The 17,023-nt window shown below is 39.5% G+C and overlaps 1 protein-coding gene across 4 annotated transcripts in view; it reads right to left on the reverse strand.

Moving 5' to 3' along the window:
* The window catches only part of GPD2 (glycerol-3-phosphate dehydrogenase 2), a 175,762-nt gene that overhangs the window by 24,719 nt on the left and 134,020 nt on the right, over window positions 1-17,023 (reverse strand). For all 4 annotated transcript variants that reach the window (XM_047870770.1, XM_047870767.1, XM_047870768.1 and 1 more), the window contains 3 exons: window positions 13,084-13,248; window positions 12,110-12,254; window positions 4,767-4,960 (listed from right to left, as the gene is read on the reverse strand). In XM_047870770.1, the coding sequence (XP_047726726.1) occupies window positions 4,767-4,960; window positions 12,110-12,254; window positions 13,084-13,248 (504 nt within the window). The remainder of the gene's footprint in view (window positions 1-4,766; window positions 4,961-12,109; window positions 12,255-13,083; window positions 13,249-17,023) is intronic.

The raw sequence follows: 17,023 nt of genomic DNA on the forward strand, positions 1-17,023 counted from the left end.
GTACAACTAAAGACGCTGCCTGAAGGAGCACTCCAGAAAGACTACGTGAATAAAGCGCTCGGCAAATCTTCTGTCTCGCTCGATCCCTTTGAGTCAGAGCTTGGTTCCCCCACTGCATCCTTCTGATTAACCTCTACATGGCAGACTTAATGATACATTTTTCAAAAGATCGTTTTTCTTCCTAACCCCGCTAGGCACCGCACAACTGTCAATGCCCCATTTCAGAAAAGAACAAACAAGTCATCTAGAAAATTCAGCCTGTGAATGGAAAGCTCTCGAAATTGTAAAAGAAGACATGGTCTTATTCCCAACAGGCAAAATGCTTTTCAGAATTGTTGCGACGCGTTTTGCAGAAATGTGGCAGCTGCTGAGAACAGCACGGAGTGTTAAGATTTGACACTTTTTTTTTCCCCCTTCCTTAAGGATATAGCCATTTGGGGAGGCTCGGAAACCGTTGTCAGAAGTTTACTTATTCATCCATTTAATAAATCCTTTTAAGCTGATTATGTCAACCCTGGTGACTGCAAAACATGTCACAACCACGGCTCTAGGATCTAAACAAACTTTTTTATTTTTTAGGTCTGTAGAGAAGACCGCTTGGCCCAAGGGATTAGTTATGAGATATGACTCCTCTTCTAGCTTAACATTCAGATCCAAATAAGGCCAGTCTAGAGCAAAGGTCATTATCATTCTGCAAGTGTCTAGCAGCTTCCAGGAAATGAATTGAGAGACTTAATCCACTCCCTGGTGGATATAATACCACATCATAAAACCCGGGACTACCAGCCAGAGTACCGTGCGGTACTTAGCAGTGCAAGTATTGCAGCTGGACTGACTTGGCCTCATCGTGGCTCCAACACGAACAAACTGGGGGCTAGGAAGCCTCAAGTCATGGGGCCTCGGTTTCTGCGTCTGTAAAACAGGACCTGCAGGGTACATCTCGTAAGGTTGTCATGAGGAACCAAAGAAAAAATGAGGGCGGCATGCTCAGTAGAGTGTCTTGCATGTAGAAAAGTGCTCAGGAATTGTAGAGTTTTAAAAAATAAAGCATGCATTACCCATTACAGACAAACGGAGGGATCAAAATATGTGCACAGCACCAGCCTGTGGCCAAATAACTGGGTAGTGTCTGAAGCTGAGTTTCTCTCTTCCATTTCATCAGGATGGAAGAGACATCGAATTGCACCAGAATTCCTTGGAAAAAATAACAAACTTGAACGTCTCCACTTCAAGAAATAGACATATATTAGCAAACTGCGTTCTATCCAGACTGAGGGTAACGCCTCACATATGAGACCTTCGGTCAACTAGAAACAAAGATGAAAACAAACTATAAGGAATCATTATGAATTAATTGTTTCAAAAAGAATAAGTTGGTAAGTCGGAAAGGTGTGATAGATGGTGTGCACAGGGAAATAAATGAAGTATGTGAAACGGCTGTCACCTTTGCTTTCACACCAGGTATTTGCTGCTTAGAGAATTTTTAATCTCAAGAGTCCCCAGGCTGCTAGAAGAAAAGGCCGGATGTACACCGTTTAGATATTAATTTCAGCCACTTTTACCAAAAATCACAACTGGCAAAAAAAAAACCCTCTTTGTTACTTTTACCAAGTACCCTGACTAACAAAAGGCATGCTAAGTGACAAGAAGTTACAGACCAACGAAGCCCCGGCAGGCATTGCTAAGTCCTCTGTCCATTCACAGAAGAAAGTGGGGGGTGGAGGGGGTACACGATTCAGTCTCTGCTACAGCCCAAAGGCTCATTTCACTGGTGGAAATCCCCACCTACAAAACGGGCACAGCGGCCTTTTGGAATCTGCACCTGTTTCCAGTATATCCAGCCTCACAGCACATATAAGCAGTTAGATTTCTCATCTTACTGCATTTGAACTTTAAGAAGCTGGAAACTGTCAACAAAGAGCTCTCTGCTCTTGAATTAATTTTATTTCTTGCTCCAACAACCCAAACTTCCTGCTCTTAGGGCCCAATATCAATCCACTTTTAGCTAATATGGTACTCAGGTGAATGCAAAATGTAGCAGGATTCGTTAACAATAATCATCTATACATTAAAATACAATCATATACAGAAGCACCTGGATGGCTCAGTCGGTTAAGCGTCTTGACTTCGGCTCAGGTCAAGATCTTACGGTTTGTGAATTAGAGCCCCGCCTTGGGCTCTGTGCTGACAGTTCAGAGCCTGGAGCCTGCCTCAGATTCTGTGTTTCCCTCTCTCTCTGCTCCTACCCCGCTCATGCTCCGTCTCTGTCTTTCAAAAATGAATAAATGTTAAAAAAAAAAAAATACAATCATATCCAGATGAAAGTCCTCCTAGATTTCAACAGAAAGTATCTAGCTAAAATTACATTGCATTTTGAATACTTAAATATGGATATTAAATAAGGCATGACCATTTCCCAAATAACTGTGTGCGTGTATATGAGTGTGTGAGAATACAGACATCAGTCACACAAATTTCAGTTATGAGTGTGTAATATACCTGTACCATTATTGTAGATCCCAAAGAGACGTCACTCAAAATTAAAATGTATCCATTACTTGAAATCAGAAGAAACTACCTCTATACAATATGGATCATTCAATTAAACCAGGAGAGTCCCCTGAACAATTTTTTTTTTTTTAAGGAAGTTTGCTTGTTTATAAATGTGTGATCACATGATGATAAAAAATCCCTTGGGGAAAAAGGATTCATGGACTTTAGTGAGTCACATCAAGAAGAAAATTGTGGCTTTGTATGTCCTCCACTGAAGCCAACATTATAGAAGATTCCTGACACAAAAAGATGAAGACTATATATTTTTCAAAATCTAAAAATTTCTACCTTAATATAAAAAGATTTTCAAACTGCTACCAGCATCAAAAACCCTGAAAACACCTATTACTAATTTATTTCATTTCAACCCCGTATTGAGGGGCATACCAGATAGACAACAAGCTTTGTGGCTGAATAAAGAATCCTTACCCTCAAGGAACTGCAAGTGAGAATACACCTTAGACTCCTGCCTATATATAACATTGTGATATACTAGACCACCGTTCTACAAAAGTTTGGTGGTTTCCAAAGTGGAAATAGTATTTTGTCAAAATGAGAAGGTGGGGAAAAGGGCATCCCAGAGCAAGGTTTCATCCTAAACAAAGCATGAGGTTGCAAAGTGCACGAACTGATTTGGAGGTGATAAGACCACAGAAGGCACAAAGGTGGAGTACTGAATATAAACCTGCAAAGACAAGTTGTGGAGAGCCTTAGAGATAGTTTAGAGCCAAGCCAGATAGCTTAGAATTTCTCTGAAAGTCAATGAGGAACATCCAAGGGATGTTTTTGAGCAGGGAAGTGATGGTGAGAATGGTGTTTCAGAAAGAGGGTGCTGATGGAAGGGTGAGACAGGGTGGGAACGGGGACCTGACCTTGGGAAGCCAGTTAGAACGCCAGTGCAGCTGCTTGAGAAGTGACATAGGCGTGACCAGGACAATGAAGTGAGAGGGGATTTACAGGGTACTGCAGAGTGAGCACAGATAGGAACTGGACTGAATGTGCAAAGAGAAGGATCCCTGAAGATGAGAGGGGCGCCTGGGTGGCTCAGTCCATTAAGTGTCCAACTCTTGATTTTTGGCTAAGGTCATGATCTCACGGTTGGTGAGCTGACGCCCTGCATTGGGATCTGTGCTGACAGGGTGGAGCCTCCTTGGGATTCTCTCTCTCCTCTCTCTCTGCCTCTCCCTTGCTCTCTCTCAAAATAAATAAGCATTTAAAATAAATTAAGACTATTAAAAAAAAAAAAAAAAAAGGCCAGCATGCTATTTCTGGCTTGGGTGACTGGATGATAAGGCTATTAACTGAGATAGGAAATAGAGAAGGACAATGTTAGGAAACTTCAGGAACTAGCTGGGATAAAACATATTCATTATATATATGCAGTGGAGAAAATACTATTAACATCCAAACTAAAAGTAAGTATGCCCTGGTTAGCATGAAAAAGAAGTTAACTTTGGCTCTTTCAATTAAAAAAAAAGCATACTGGGGCACCTGGGTGGCTCAGTCAGTTAATCTTCCAAATTCTCCTCAGGTCGTGATCCCATGGTGTGTGAGTCAGAGCCCCGCATCGGGCTCTGTGCTGACAGCTCAGAGCCTGGAGCCTGCTTTGGATTCTTGTGTCTCCCTCTCTCTCTCTGCCCCTCCCCTGCTCACATCTGTCTCTCTCTCTCTCAAAAATAAATACACATTTAAAAAAATTAAAAAATAAATTAAAAAAAATAAAAAAGCATACCTATCCTACTTAGTTAAATCCACTGTCAACACTACTTTTCATATAGAAAAGCTCACGAAGCTCTCAGATTATATAGCTCTATCCTCTCATTTTTTGATTCATTATTTCCTAAGGATATCCTGTATCTGTAAATCAGATCTTCCTGAACTCTAGAAATTAAATTGCAATGCAAACATTTCATGCTCTTCTCAGAGAGCACGAGTGTTTAGAGCTCACATATGGCTTGTGTACAGCCATCAGAGATGGTCAGAAAATGACTGTGTGAGGTTCGTGTGGATGTAGAAAGCAGGGGGGGACCAAGCAGCTGCTTCGCATTGTGGTATAATTTGGTCCCCATAAATCTTCCAGAAGAAGTGATCAGTACAGAAGAGTCAGGTGTGAAGAGGACTCAGACCTTAGATGTGGCAGTTACCAGTAAGAGCTGGGATGGGCCGGGAGATAGAAAAGAAGGAAAACAAACTCAAAGGAATGCATAAGTTACCTTCAACATCACAACTCAGGTAGTTACGCACTTCGTTCAAAATGAAATTGATATCTTCTTCCGAAGGGATGGGATGGTGTGTAACATCCGTTGGAGTGTCGGTAGTGCCGGCTATTGTCATCTTTTGCCAGGGTAAGAAGAAAATTACTCGCCCATCGCTGGTTGCTGGGTCAAGCAGTCCCATGCTCTCTGGGCTGATGTAAAAAGAAGGGTTACAGATTTCTGAAATTAGCAGAAGTTTAATCCTTAATCTGCAGTCTAAAAAACTACTTTATTCACTAGTTCTCATAGAAGCAAACAAGAAACACATGAACTATTACTTTAACTGCCAATACTCTAGCCTAGAAATTCCTAAAAGAAAAAAAAAATAATATTGGTAACAGAAAAAGGGAGCACGTGTGATAATAAAACTCACAGCGCAACCAGCCCTCCCCATCTCAACAACGCAAGGTTAATTAAGAAAGTGGACTTCACTTTCCAATTGTTTGCGTTTTTATATTCTTTGGACCATTCACATCAGATAATGTCAGTGGGGATAAGTGTCTATAATTCTTTTTGTGATGGTGAATTAAGGATTGCTCTTCAACCTTTTTTCAAGTCAATGAAAAGTATTTTCCTTGGACATTTGACATTTGACACATCTTTCAGTGGAAGGTCTCAGAAGTACGTGAGAAAAGTGAAGGCTCTAAGTTTCTAGCAACTAAAATGTGATCAGAAAAGTTCTTTACTTCTTTGTACCTAGATGAACTTACACCACTTCACCAAATATGAAATTTCTTACTTTACTTCAATTTGATAGAAATCTCAAGAAGTGCATCAATGAGAAAAGGGCTGGGTTTTCTACTATTACATAAATGACAGTGAATGAGGGCAAGGTCAAAAAAGGGAGAGGAATATCTTAGCAACGACAATCTTTAAACAGACATAGGAGGCTAATGTATTATGCTATTAAATCAAGGTTCGAAGATGCCTCTTTTGACAGATTACATAAAATCTTCCCAAATAATGAGTCAATAATTTTCACTAACACATACTTAATATTTTAAAACCAAATTATAAAACACACCAGAAATAATAAGCAACTAGAAATATTAACAAAACCTGTCCAGTTGTCTCATTAAATCAGAAACTATTGTTTTCATGCATTCATGAACCATTCAAAGAAATTTGGAGAAGTTGAAAAAGGGGTGGGATGATCTTAAAGTGTCATGTTCAAACAGTTAGGCCCTACCAATCTTCAGAGAGCTGTTTCAGTATGACTGAATTCTCATAGCAAGCCAATGTTAAAGGCATTTTCAGCTTCTATTAATGAAATTTCTTTTTAAAATTTTTTTTTTCAACGTTTATTTATTTTTGGGACAGAGAGAGACAGAGCATGAACAGGGGAGGGTCAGAGAGAGAGGGAGACACAGAATCGGAAACAGGCTCCAGGCTCTGAGCCATCAGCCCAGAGCCCGACGCGGGGCTCGAACTCACGGACCGCGAGATCGTGACCTGGCTGAAGTCGGACACTTAACCAACTGCGCCACCCAGGCGCCCCTGAAATTTCTTAAATAGAAAACACAATTCCATTTGGTTTAAATAAATTTCAAGAAGTCCCTCCTATACCCGTAAATTTTAAAAAAGCGTAAACTTTTTATGTTTATCATTCCTCTGAAAAAACTTAAAAAAAAAAACTCATATTGATTCAATTGTATAAGGGTGAGGGCCTAACAAGTGCTTAAAAGTAAACAACAATAATTTATTTCATGAAAAAGAAATCTAGGGATACCTGGCTGGCTCAGTGGGTAGAGCACGTGACTCTTGATCTTGGGGTCTTTAGTTAAACCTCATGTTGGGCATACAACTTGTTCAAAAAAAAAAAAGAGCTACAAAATTACTTGAAAAAAAAAAAAAGAAATCTATAGTCAGCTTAGCATGTGCATCTTCTTTATGTAAACCACAAAGAGTGTAAGGCTTTTGTTGCAAAGACCCATGAGTTCCATGAAATGCTGCCATTTCTTTTTTTTTTTTTAATGTTTATTTTTTGTGAGGAAGAGAGAGCAAGCACGCAGGGGAGGGGCAGAGAGAGGGGGAGACACAGAATCCAAAGCAGGCTCCAGGCTCTGAGCTGTCAGCACAGGGTCCGACATGGGGCTCGAACTCACCAACCGTGGGGTCGTGACCTAAGCTGAAGTCAGATGCTTAACTGACTGAGCCGTGACTGAGTACCGGAGATGCTGCCATTTCTACAGAGCCTTTGTGGAAAGAACCACTCTCTACAGGATCCTTGAGAGACACGGAGAGAGTGGGCCACAGTCCTACTTAACATACGCAAAATGCATCACAGAAGTGGGTCAATCATTTAAACCTTCAGCTAAGATTTCATCTTCATTCAGGGTTGAAGGAAATAATTTTACTTTTATTTTTATATATTGAAAACTGTAAGTATCGAATATTTCATATTTTTTTCTTTGTGTTTCTCCTAAGACTCTCTTAAAAAAAAATCTTAAAAGACACTAGTTAATTACGTAGTTTGTAAGCAACTGATTTGATCCTGGGTTAATATGCCCTTACATTAAATCAGTCACTTTGGGGCTGGGAATTAACTCATTCAGAGTTCAAGCTTTCAATCTGATAAACAGTACCATGTTGAAACAAAAGAATAAACTGCATCTCCTCACATTTAAGGAACAAATTATATGTTGGTATATTTTATGCATGATCATTTTATAGAGCAGATATCATATGAGGTACTTAAGTAACTCAATAAACCCGACAAAATTTTGCATAAAATTATTATATTCAACAACCTAGACATGAAATGCTATTAGGAAAGCACAACTACTGAATCCTTTAAAACCTTCCAATGCAATAAAAGCAGTTTAAAGGGTGAAGGTGATGGTTACCAACACACGCATAACTGGATCCTGTAGAGAATCAACTGCTTAAGTGAAGACATATGTGTCAAACATAAAATTAACAAGCACAGAGGGAAGACAAAGCTAGTAATGAATGGTATAAAAATTTAAGAATCCACTTGGAAATACCTTTCATCAGTTCTAAATTACCTAATTCATACTCTCCCTTAGGGAAACGTTTGTTTTCTTATGAAGGATTAATTCTGCAAGGTCACACTAAAGTTTGAAAATGGAGAGCACCTGTAGTGATGGTCTATACGGGACAGGGACGCGTAGGTCTTTCCTCAATATGTCTGATTCACTGACATCAGGAGGAAAACCACGCTGCTAATTTACGTGTGCGTCTAGGATTAAACATAATGAACATTTTTCTCACGCAGACCACTGGCTTCCTCAAGTACCCTTATTTCAACTGAAATCAATTCATTGTTAACTACTTAGCAACCAGTGTTAGAGCTAACAGTACGCACACAGCAATACAGAAACAACAACCACCACCCCCACCACAACAACACCCCCCAGAAACCTGACTTCTTGTCAGGGGTAAAAAAACACCTATAGGTAGAAGGAGGAGATGATTATTTTCATGTGTGTAAAGTCATCGTGCATTGTGGCTGCTTTAAAAAGAGCATGTCACCGCAACTCTGATGGAAATTTCAGGTTTGTTCTTCATGTAAACTAAACAGCACCTTTAAAATTAAATGATTTCTGTGTTCTGGGTTTTTGGAAACTGAAATAATGCAAACAAAAAAGTCTGCTACCATGGGTCATAACAAGGTTAACAAATGCCTTAAAGATACTCCCAAAACAGCCCAACACGACATACACATGGTCCTTGCCTTACATGTAGCAGCCTACACTCAACAAATCAGTGGCTACAGGACTCACTACATATCTAAACTGATCAGGTTCTAGTGGAAATGTTAGACCTTCAGGTGCCACCACCCAGTGTATGGGGCAGCCCCAGGAGGTCTGACTCATCCCTGAGGGCCAAGTGGAACCCTCGAGCTATAACTGAGTATGACTGACTGATGAGCCCAGGCAGCCATTTCAGTCTGACATCTCCCAGCCCCACCCAAGGAAGTGAATTGATATGGAGAGCAAAACCAGCCCTCTGGGATGCCTGAAGGTCAGGGCTAGAAGGGAATAAACCCTTAATCCAGGCCAGTATCCAAAACTAAGGAGCTCATCTGCGGCAGACCCTGAGCAGGAATTGGGCTGCAAACCACTCCCGGAAGGTTTCTGACAGGAGGTATAGCGGTTATAGTTCAAGGTGCTAAAAATGGGGACATTAATTCCTCCCAAAGTAGCATGAGATCACTTACTGCATCTGAAGCAGGCCCAGCTGTAACTCACACTTTCACGCTTTATGGAGAGGTGCCCTGAAGCTAATGACAAATTCTGGGGATTAAGAAAGGCATCCTGTTTTGAAAATATTACATCCAGGTGACATATATTTATATTTCTTTAAAAGCACCTATCTACTCTGTTATTAGCGTATTATAACGTTTAGTACAGAACTATATGGTGTAGCATTACCTCTTTCATGTAAAATGTTTAAAAGGATAGACGTTTGTGCAAGTACGAACACACGGTTTTACAGAAGGAATCCTAGGAAGTGTTACTGATTACCAGAGAACAACTGAAATGGGGAATAAGGCAGGGGGGCATGAGGAAGAAGAGAGAGGCTCTCACTTTTCCTTTTGTGTCCTTCTATTTTCTACAGCGATTACTTGAACGCATTTATTTTTATATACATGGGTTATCAGAGCAATAAAATGAAGAATCATGTTTTGTTTTCATAGTTTCACTTTTCTATATCAAAAATATCCCTTATAGGTGTTACATTGAATTTTAACTTAAAAAAAAGCAACAATCTCTATTTGGTCAAGTTAACACAAAAAAGTTAGTAGGATTCATTCAGGAATATTTACTGGTCACTATTAGACACTGCATGAAGAGCAGTCAACAAAATAGATACAAAGGATTGCAGGATCATTGTCAAAATGTATACAAATCAGGTACTACCTTGAGATAAGGAACCAGAAGCTGAAAGAAGTAGCTTGCCAAGGCCAAATAGTCTGTAAGAAGTAAAGTGGTGAACATCAAGTACTACATCAAGGTATCACCTTAATTTACCCCCTGGCTCCCCATTTTAACGATGGGCAAACTAAGGTTTACAAAATTCAAATGGCCTGCCCCAAATGATATCTATTAAGTGGCAGAATTAAATTAGGGAATAATGAATCCTCTGACATCACAGGACAATAGTGAAGAAAACACGAAACATAATAACACATGAGGATATATTGAATCTACTAGGATCTAAACAAATATGCAAATGTGTGTGTCTGTAGCGTAGGTCTTATATCCATAGCCCAAAAGATATTAAAGAAAAAAACCCCTCCAAAAAAAACCCTTATAAACTAGCTGTCTTCGCATATTTTTAATCTAATACAAAATAGATGCATATGATTATGAATGAAACTATTGTTGAAAACTTCTCTATATACAAGAAACATTTGCATATTTACATGTATTTACTTCTCTCCTTTTCATTTAACAAAACTCCGGTTCCAGATTTTAAAACTCTATTAAGTACTGCTACATAAAGTTTTATTATCAAGACTGAAACACCTTGGTTTCTTTAGTCCTCAATTAAAATACTAATGATGGTCTACTTATCACACATAGCCATTTAAAAATGAGACAGAAATCTTGGAAGTTGGTGGATAAAAAATGGACTTTCATATTTTTTTTAATAGAAGTGTAATATTTTTCTTGGGAGAAGTGAATTTGGTACAAATTAGGTGTATCCTGGAGTCTTTTTGGGAAGATTTGGTTATTGAAAAACTGATGAAACAGCAGCATCACACAACATAGCAGGATAGCATCCCAGAAGAATGTAGATATTAAACAAAATACAGATTCTGTTCATCCATTTAATCAAATATTAAAAGACTGATATAACTTTACAGAAATGTATTACAACATGGAAGAGATAACTCTCATCCTAACCACGTTACCTAGAAATTACCACCTTTAACTGTTACCCATAATCATATTACCTAGAGATAATCACCATTAGTATTTGATGTAATTCCTTGTAGTCTTTTTTCTATATTTACGCAGTGTTGAGATCACATTACACATTTAATCTTACATCCTTCATTCTAAACTAACAGGGTATCACTAATGTTTTCCTAAAACATTAAAGTTATTTATAATTACAATTTTTAATGACTATATAATATTCCCTTGTGCAGATATGCCACAATTAACTTATCCATTCTATTAAGGTTAGCACTTAAGGAGTTTCTAATATTTCTCAACTATAGATAATATCATAGTGAATACCAGGAGCATAGATCATTACTCCATACAAAATTACTAGTTTGCCTACTGGATTTACCACATATGGAGATAAAAAGGGTACACATATTCCATACTCTCGTCATGGTTACATGATTTTTTTTCCAAAGAAGTCTTGAAATGTCCATGAGATCCAATTACAATTTATTTCTTAACTAAAACCCTCTAAATGTTTCTTTTTTAATTTGTTAAGAATTTCAAAAATATAATAAAAAAGAATAGTGCAATGTGCCCATCAGTCAAGTTCAATGAATTTCAGTGAATAGGTATCTTTGTTTCATCTCTCTCCCTACCCATTTCTCCACTGACAATTATCTTTGTTAATATGAGAGATCAGAAATCACATCCAATTTGACTTGCTGTGACAGTTTTCACAAAGCATTTCAAAAGTCATAAACATAAGAGTACACGAGAGGTCCTCATGTTCAGATTCTCCATAAGCCAATTTGAGTATTTATAAAATTATTTTTTTAGTGTTTTAATTAAAAATATGCCCTTCGTGGAATTTTTTTTTTTTTTTACAAAATTTACCCTTAATATTTTAATTAACATTCAAAAGTACTAAGGCGTATTTTCTGAAGGTGAGTACACTGAAGAAAGTACAATAGATCCCAAATCATTAACCCCTAGAAGTGAGTATTGCCGTAAAAGCTAAGAAATTCCCAAGTCTGGATTGTATTTTGTGTTTTGGAAGAGTTCCTTTTTTTTTTTCTCATTTTGAACAGCAAGCTAGCCCATCCAGTAAGAAAAGTGGGCTGAGGGGCACCTGGGTGGCTCTGTTGGCTAAGCTTTGGAATTCAGCTCAGGTCACGATCTCATGGTTTGTGGGTTCAAGCCCCGCATCGGGCTCTGTGCTGGCAGCTTGGAGCCTGGAGCCTGCTTCGGATTCTGTGTCTCCCTCTCTCTCTCTGCCCCTTCCCAGCTCGTGCTCTCTCTCTCTCACTCTCATTCTCTCTCTCTCAAAAATAAATGAAGAAGCTTAAAAAAAAAAAAAAAAAAAGTGTGCTGAAAGAATAAATGCAGCCGATTTCCTGTCCCCCTTGCAAGGGTGCTGAGTTGGCACACAGTTACCTGTAATAACCAGGCATCACAATGTGGACACCAGCGCTCGGCTGGCAGATAGCTGCGGCGTTCTTATCATCCATTTTGCGCACGGTGTCTGTGAAAGGTCCGGTAGCATTGATAACGCATTTGGCTCTCACATCAAATTCCTGCCCTGTGAAAGAAAGCAGCATCAATCACACACCCCATTTGTTTCCCTGCTCACCGATGCTTTGGGTTATTAATTTACCTATAAACTTAACCTATGGCGAAGTACACTGTGCACCACACGAAGGGACACGAGCAGCCAGAGTTACTGAAAAGCCACAGAAAGGGCTTGCATCTGAGTCGGTCTACCCAGCACAAGTCCAAATCAAAGAAAGAACGTGCCGCTTCGTCATCTCGGTTCTCAGTCTATTTTGCGAAGTGCCCGGCATCTGAGCGCCAAACGTGAAGAAAGCCGGGTGAGTAAATAATCCGCTTTCTCCCTAAAACTCAAATGTGTCAACAGCGCTGCCGTGAGACAACATAGGTCTCAGTGTTGGTTTTGTTCAAGGAAACGAGGTGATTGTGAAGCTCTGCCTACGTGGCCACAGAACCAGGACAAGAATGGAAAATCCAACCAAAGGTAAAGTGATTGACTCTAACAATGTATAAATGCACTGCCTGTGTCACTTACTTTGAAACTTGGCACGCTTATTTAATTTTATTAATAACATGTTTTTGTCCAGAAAACAGAATACCTTCCTAGCTGTGGGAATTTTGTGGGCATTTATTATTATCATTATCATTATTGTTATTTAACACAAAGGGGAAAAATTGCCAAGTACCACAAGGGAAAATTTTCATGTTAAACCAGTCATTGTTGACAATAAGGAATATAATTAATATGACTCTGAAATCTGGCTTAAATAAAAGAGAAGTGACAGAAAAATTATGATTCAGCTATTACATCGGCAAGGCAAGATGCTAAGAAAGACCTTCCCGCTAGGGCCTCGGCGTACCTGTGAGCACGTCCTTACACCGTGCACCGCTCACTCGCTCTTTCCCCGTGTGGGGGTCTGTCTTCTTGAGCAAGCTCACGACCTCCATGTAATTGGCTGTGGCAGCCCCGTACCTGGCAGCAGTGAGGGCAATGGCAAGGTTCATCCGTGCATCGTTGTGTTGTCCTGCAGCAGGGGAAAGCATCAGAGGAGGGACAGGAGTCACCTCGAGCCACAGACTGGTGGAACAGAAGTGTGTCACAACAGATATGTCACATCTGTCCCTGTCACCCAGAATCTACATGATGGCTGGTCAGCTCTATAGGGCATGATTTAAAAATACATGGTCGTTCTCGGCCAGGCATTTACCTGCCATTTCACCAAGTGCACTTTTGTATACCGCCGAAAGGGCAAAAAATACCCCTTTCGTACGGAGCTCACATCAATTAGCTGAAAGTTAAGAAGTAAGTAATTATTCTCGCAGCTCGGGAACATATGTACATGTCAGACTTTTCCTAATACAGACAACCCGTATGCACGAAAGTGAAGCAATTCAAAACCTCAGAATATTTGACACCCCAACTGGTGTTGATTAACAATTTTTATGAGTATGTGCTCTATCTAATATTCAAAATCAAGAGCTTAATCCCCCATAGAGCATCTCTATGCATTCTATAAAAGGATTTTTCTTGGTTTGACTCTTGATCAGAGCTCCTTAAAATGTAACATTTTTTTTTTAATCACACATAAAAGGTAAGAAATTAAGCAGGGCAAAATTTAATTACGGAACAATTCCTACCTGTATTGTTAAAGATTTATTGCTGAAAAATCCTAGTTAAAGAAAACTAAGAGGGAGGTGAAGGGGGGGGGGGGTGGGGGAAGATGATTAATCACTTTAAAATACTGGCATCACTAGAGACGTTTTCTATTTATTATTGCCAGTGGAGTTCACGCTGACCAGGAAGAATTACTCTACATTGCAGGGGCCAGGTTCTCTGTGCCCTGAATAATTAATTACTCAGGGCTAGATGTATTGAATCAGGGTTCAAATTCCCACACACTGGGATCAGTTCTATCAAGATAATACTGATAAAGGGATGAATTTGTAATGGATATTGTTGTTGATTTATGTTGCCAGCATACCAAACATTTAGTATAAATGGTTTATGTAAAGTTTCTTCCTTGTGATTCCGCCTGTGCAGGGCCAGAAGCCCTGCACAGGTAATCTGTTCCAGCTAAAAGGGCAAAGTTATAAAGAGAGAATCAATGACTGAAGATTCTGCCACCCCTCCCCACAAACATCTTATTCTAAAACTGCTGAACTAATACAATCAGCCAAGAGCCTTTCCCTCTCCATTAAGTCCTCTATCAGTAGAGAACATACATTAAACTTCAACATGCAGAATAAGGGGCTATTTCATCCCAAAATTAAAAAATGAAAGTAGAGGAAGAAAGGAAAACAACAGCAGCGGTAGCTGAATTCAGTGGGAAGAAAGACTGGTAGCATTTGTATCAATTTCAACTCAGTTTGACTCTAAAGTTGCTATTAAAATAGCAGACACATTTAAAGTTAAGTCTAAGAAACCAACTTCTATTAATGTAGGGCTCATTGAAAATTGGAATATGTTCCACCAAGTTAAATGCATGCAAACAGACCAAAGACACTGAGAATTCCATTATAGATCTTCTCTCTAAATTAAAGAGAGTACCCATCCTATCCAATCCTTCTGGGAGATTTATGTACCTAACAGTGAAACACCCTATGGGCAGTACAAGAAATCCAAGCCCTGTTTGTAAGGTAGCAAGCCTCACACCCCACCAGGTGTGCCTTGATTTACACACTGGACAAGTCTCTGGAAAGCCATGTGTATATTAACTCTCTTAAATCCTACACAGAAGCCACTATTGAAAGGGACCAGGCAGAAAACCCATTTGTTAACTGACAGATTACTTCATAAAGTAGTATATCTATTACACAATCATCCAGTAGCAAAACTCTAAGCTTTGAACACACAAAATCTCTCTTTTAATACCTTATCAAAATATAAAGTCTCACTGGAACAGCATTGGTATACTTGATCAAGCTCTGTTGCTTCTATACTAAGAAATGCCTCAATTAATTTCCAAATCCTGAGACTTTTAAGGTAAACAAGATCGTCCGTTCAAAGTGTGAGGAGGAAAGAAGCCTCTTTGGTCCTTATCTCCCATGCCCATCCACCCTGCTACCCAGTAGCCCCTGCCCCAAATCAGCATGGCACTTACTTATGAAGGACGGCCCTTCCTGGGATGATCCTCACCTGCCATAATTCTTCCACTCCCATTATACTTACTACTTAGGATTGTTACATTTTTGCAACTCCCTCAACTTTCATGCCATTTAACACCTTCTTGCGTTTGTCCACGCTAATTCTTCTGGCTGAAATTCTATTCTGGAAGCTCTGGAAAACTCCTCTTCATCCCTTGTGACCTGGTTCAAATATCCCCTTGAAGTCTCACCGTATCTGAGTCCCTCCAAGGCAAAGTTGTTCATCCCTTATTCTGAGTCAATATCATATCTTGTATATACATTTTTAGTAGCCCTTATGATATTATGTTCAGCCATGTATCCACCAACTTAAAGAAATAATAAGCCTTGATTATGAGTCAGGGACTGACATAAATGCAGAGAACACACTGGTGAAGAGACACAGGGTGGTCGCTCTTCTCCCAGAGCTCACTTCCCACTGTAGTCACCAGACAATTTCCCACCTCTTCATCCCACTCACGGCAAGGAAGAAAGCCTTTCTCATTCATCTTTTTTTCTTTTTTTTTTCCTCGTTAGTGCCAAGCACAGAACAGGTATCCAGTAAGTATTAAGTTTAGCCAAATTCCATTCTGTGAGTTAAATAAACAGGTTAATTTGTAGCCTTAGATTTACAGTCTCATAGATTTATATAAATAGTCTTTAAAAATAAAGAAAATAGTCTTTATATATATATGTATATATATATATATATATATATAAATATTCTTTAGAGAGTTATAGTTGTGTATCTAACAATGGATTGTTTTTGTCTCGTGTTAAAGAAACTTCAGACATCAATAAGTTGGTGGCAAGAAATTTGAGAGCAGATAAACCCCAGAAATGTGGAAAATCTGAACTTCAACCCAAACTAGTCCTTATATTTAAGTTGAATAAGTGTGACAGGAGGAGAAATGGTGATGAATGATTCCCTTAAGACTGACCCCACATATTTCCCCTGGCTCTGCAGGGGAGTGCAAACACAGCTACTGTAAGTTCTTAAAAACCGAGGAGTCAGCACTTGGACTTTCCTCCGGGCCCCGGGAGCTCACATCTCCACCCAGAAGTTCCCTTCTCTGCAGACATTCAGTTAATTCATGTACCTCCTTGGATTCCTGGTAGCTCTCCTCCCCAACGCACATTCAATTCACCCTTTATCCTGAGATACCCAGATGCTCTCAGTGTATGCTTCCTGGAAGAAATGGTAAATTTCCACTATTCTTAACTAAATTCCCCCTCCAACCCCCTTTGCTGACATTTTGAAAGGTATCTATATGCCTCCTGTAATTTTGTGTCTGGAGACAACGTTTTTGACAACACTGCATGTCACTGGAATGTGATACAATCATCTCAACTCCCCCACCCCATTGATCTGCTTATTAAGCTTGGATTTTCCAATCCGCTTCCTGAGAGCCAGGCAACATGATACTACTCACGGATCAGTGAATAGCTTTACATTGGCACTGACGCAAGGGCCCAGACGGGGACTGTGAAAATCTGTTTCCTACTCTATTCTCCTTTTGCGCTTGAAATCTCACATATGTGCACATACTGAACTTACAACTCGTATGAGAGGAAGCTCCTAAGAGGTGGAAGGTGTAACTGTTTTCCCTTGTTTAGAAAAACACAATATTAAATCAACCTACCCCAAAGAATGAAGGTCAGTGGCGGCAGAGAATG

The sequence above is a fragment of the Prionailurus viverrinus genome, chromosome C1 (assembly GCF_022837055.1).
Source record: "Prionailurus viverrinus isolate Anna chromosome C1, UM_Priviv_1.0, whole genome shotgun sequence".
Lineage (NCBI taxonomy): Eukaryota > Metazoa > Chordata > Mammalia > Carnivora > Felidae > Prionailurus > Prionailurus viverrinus.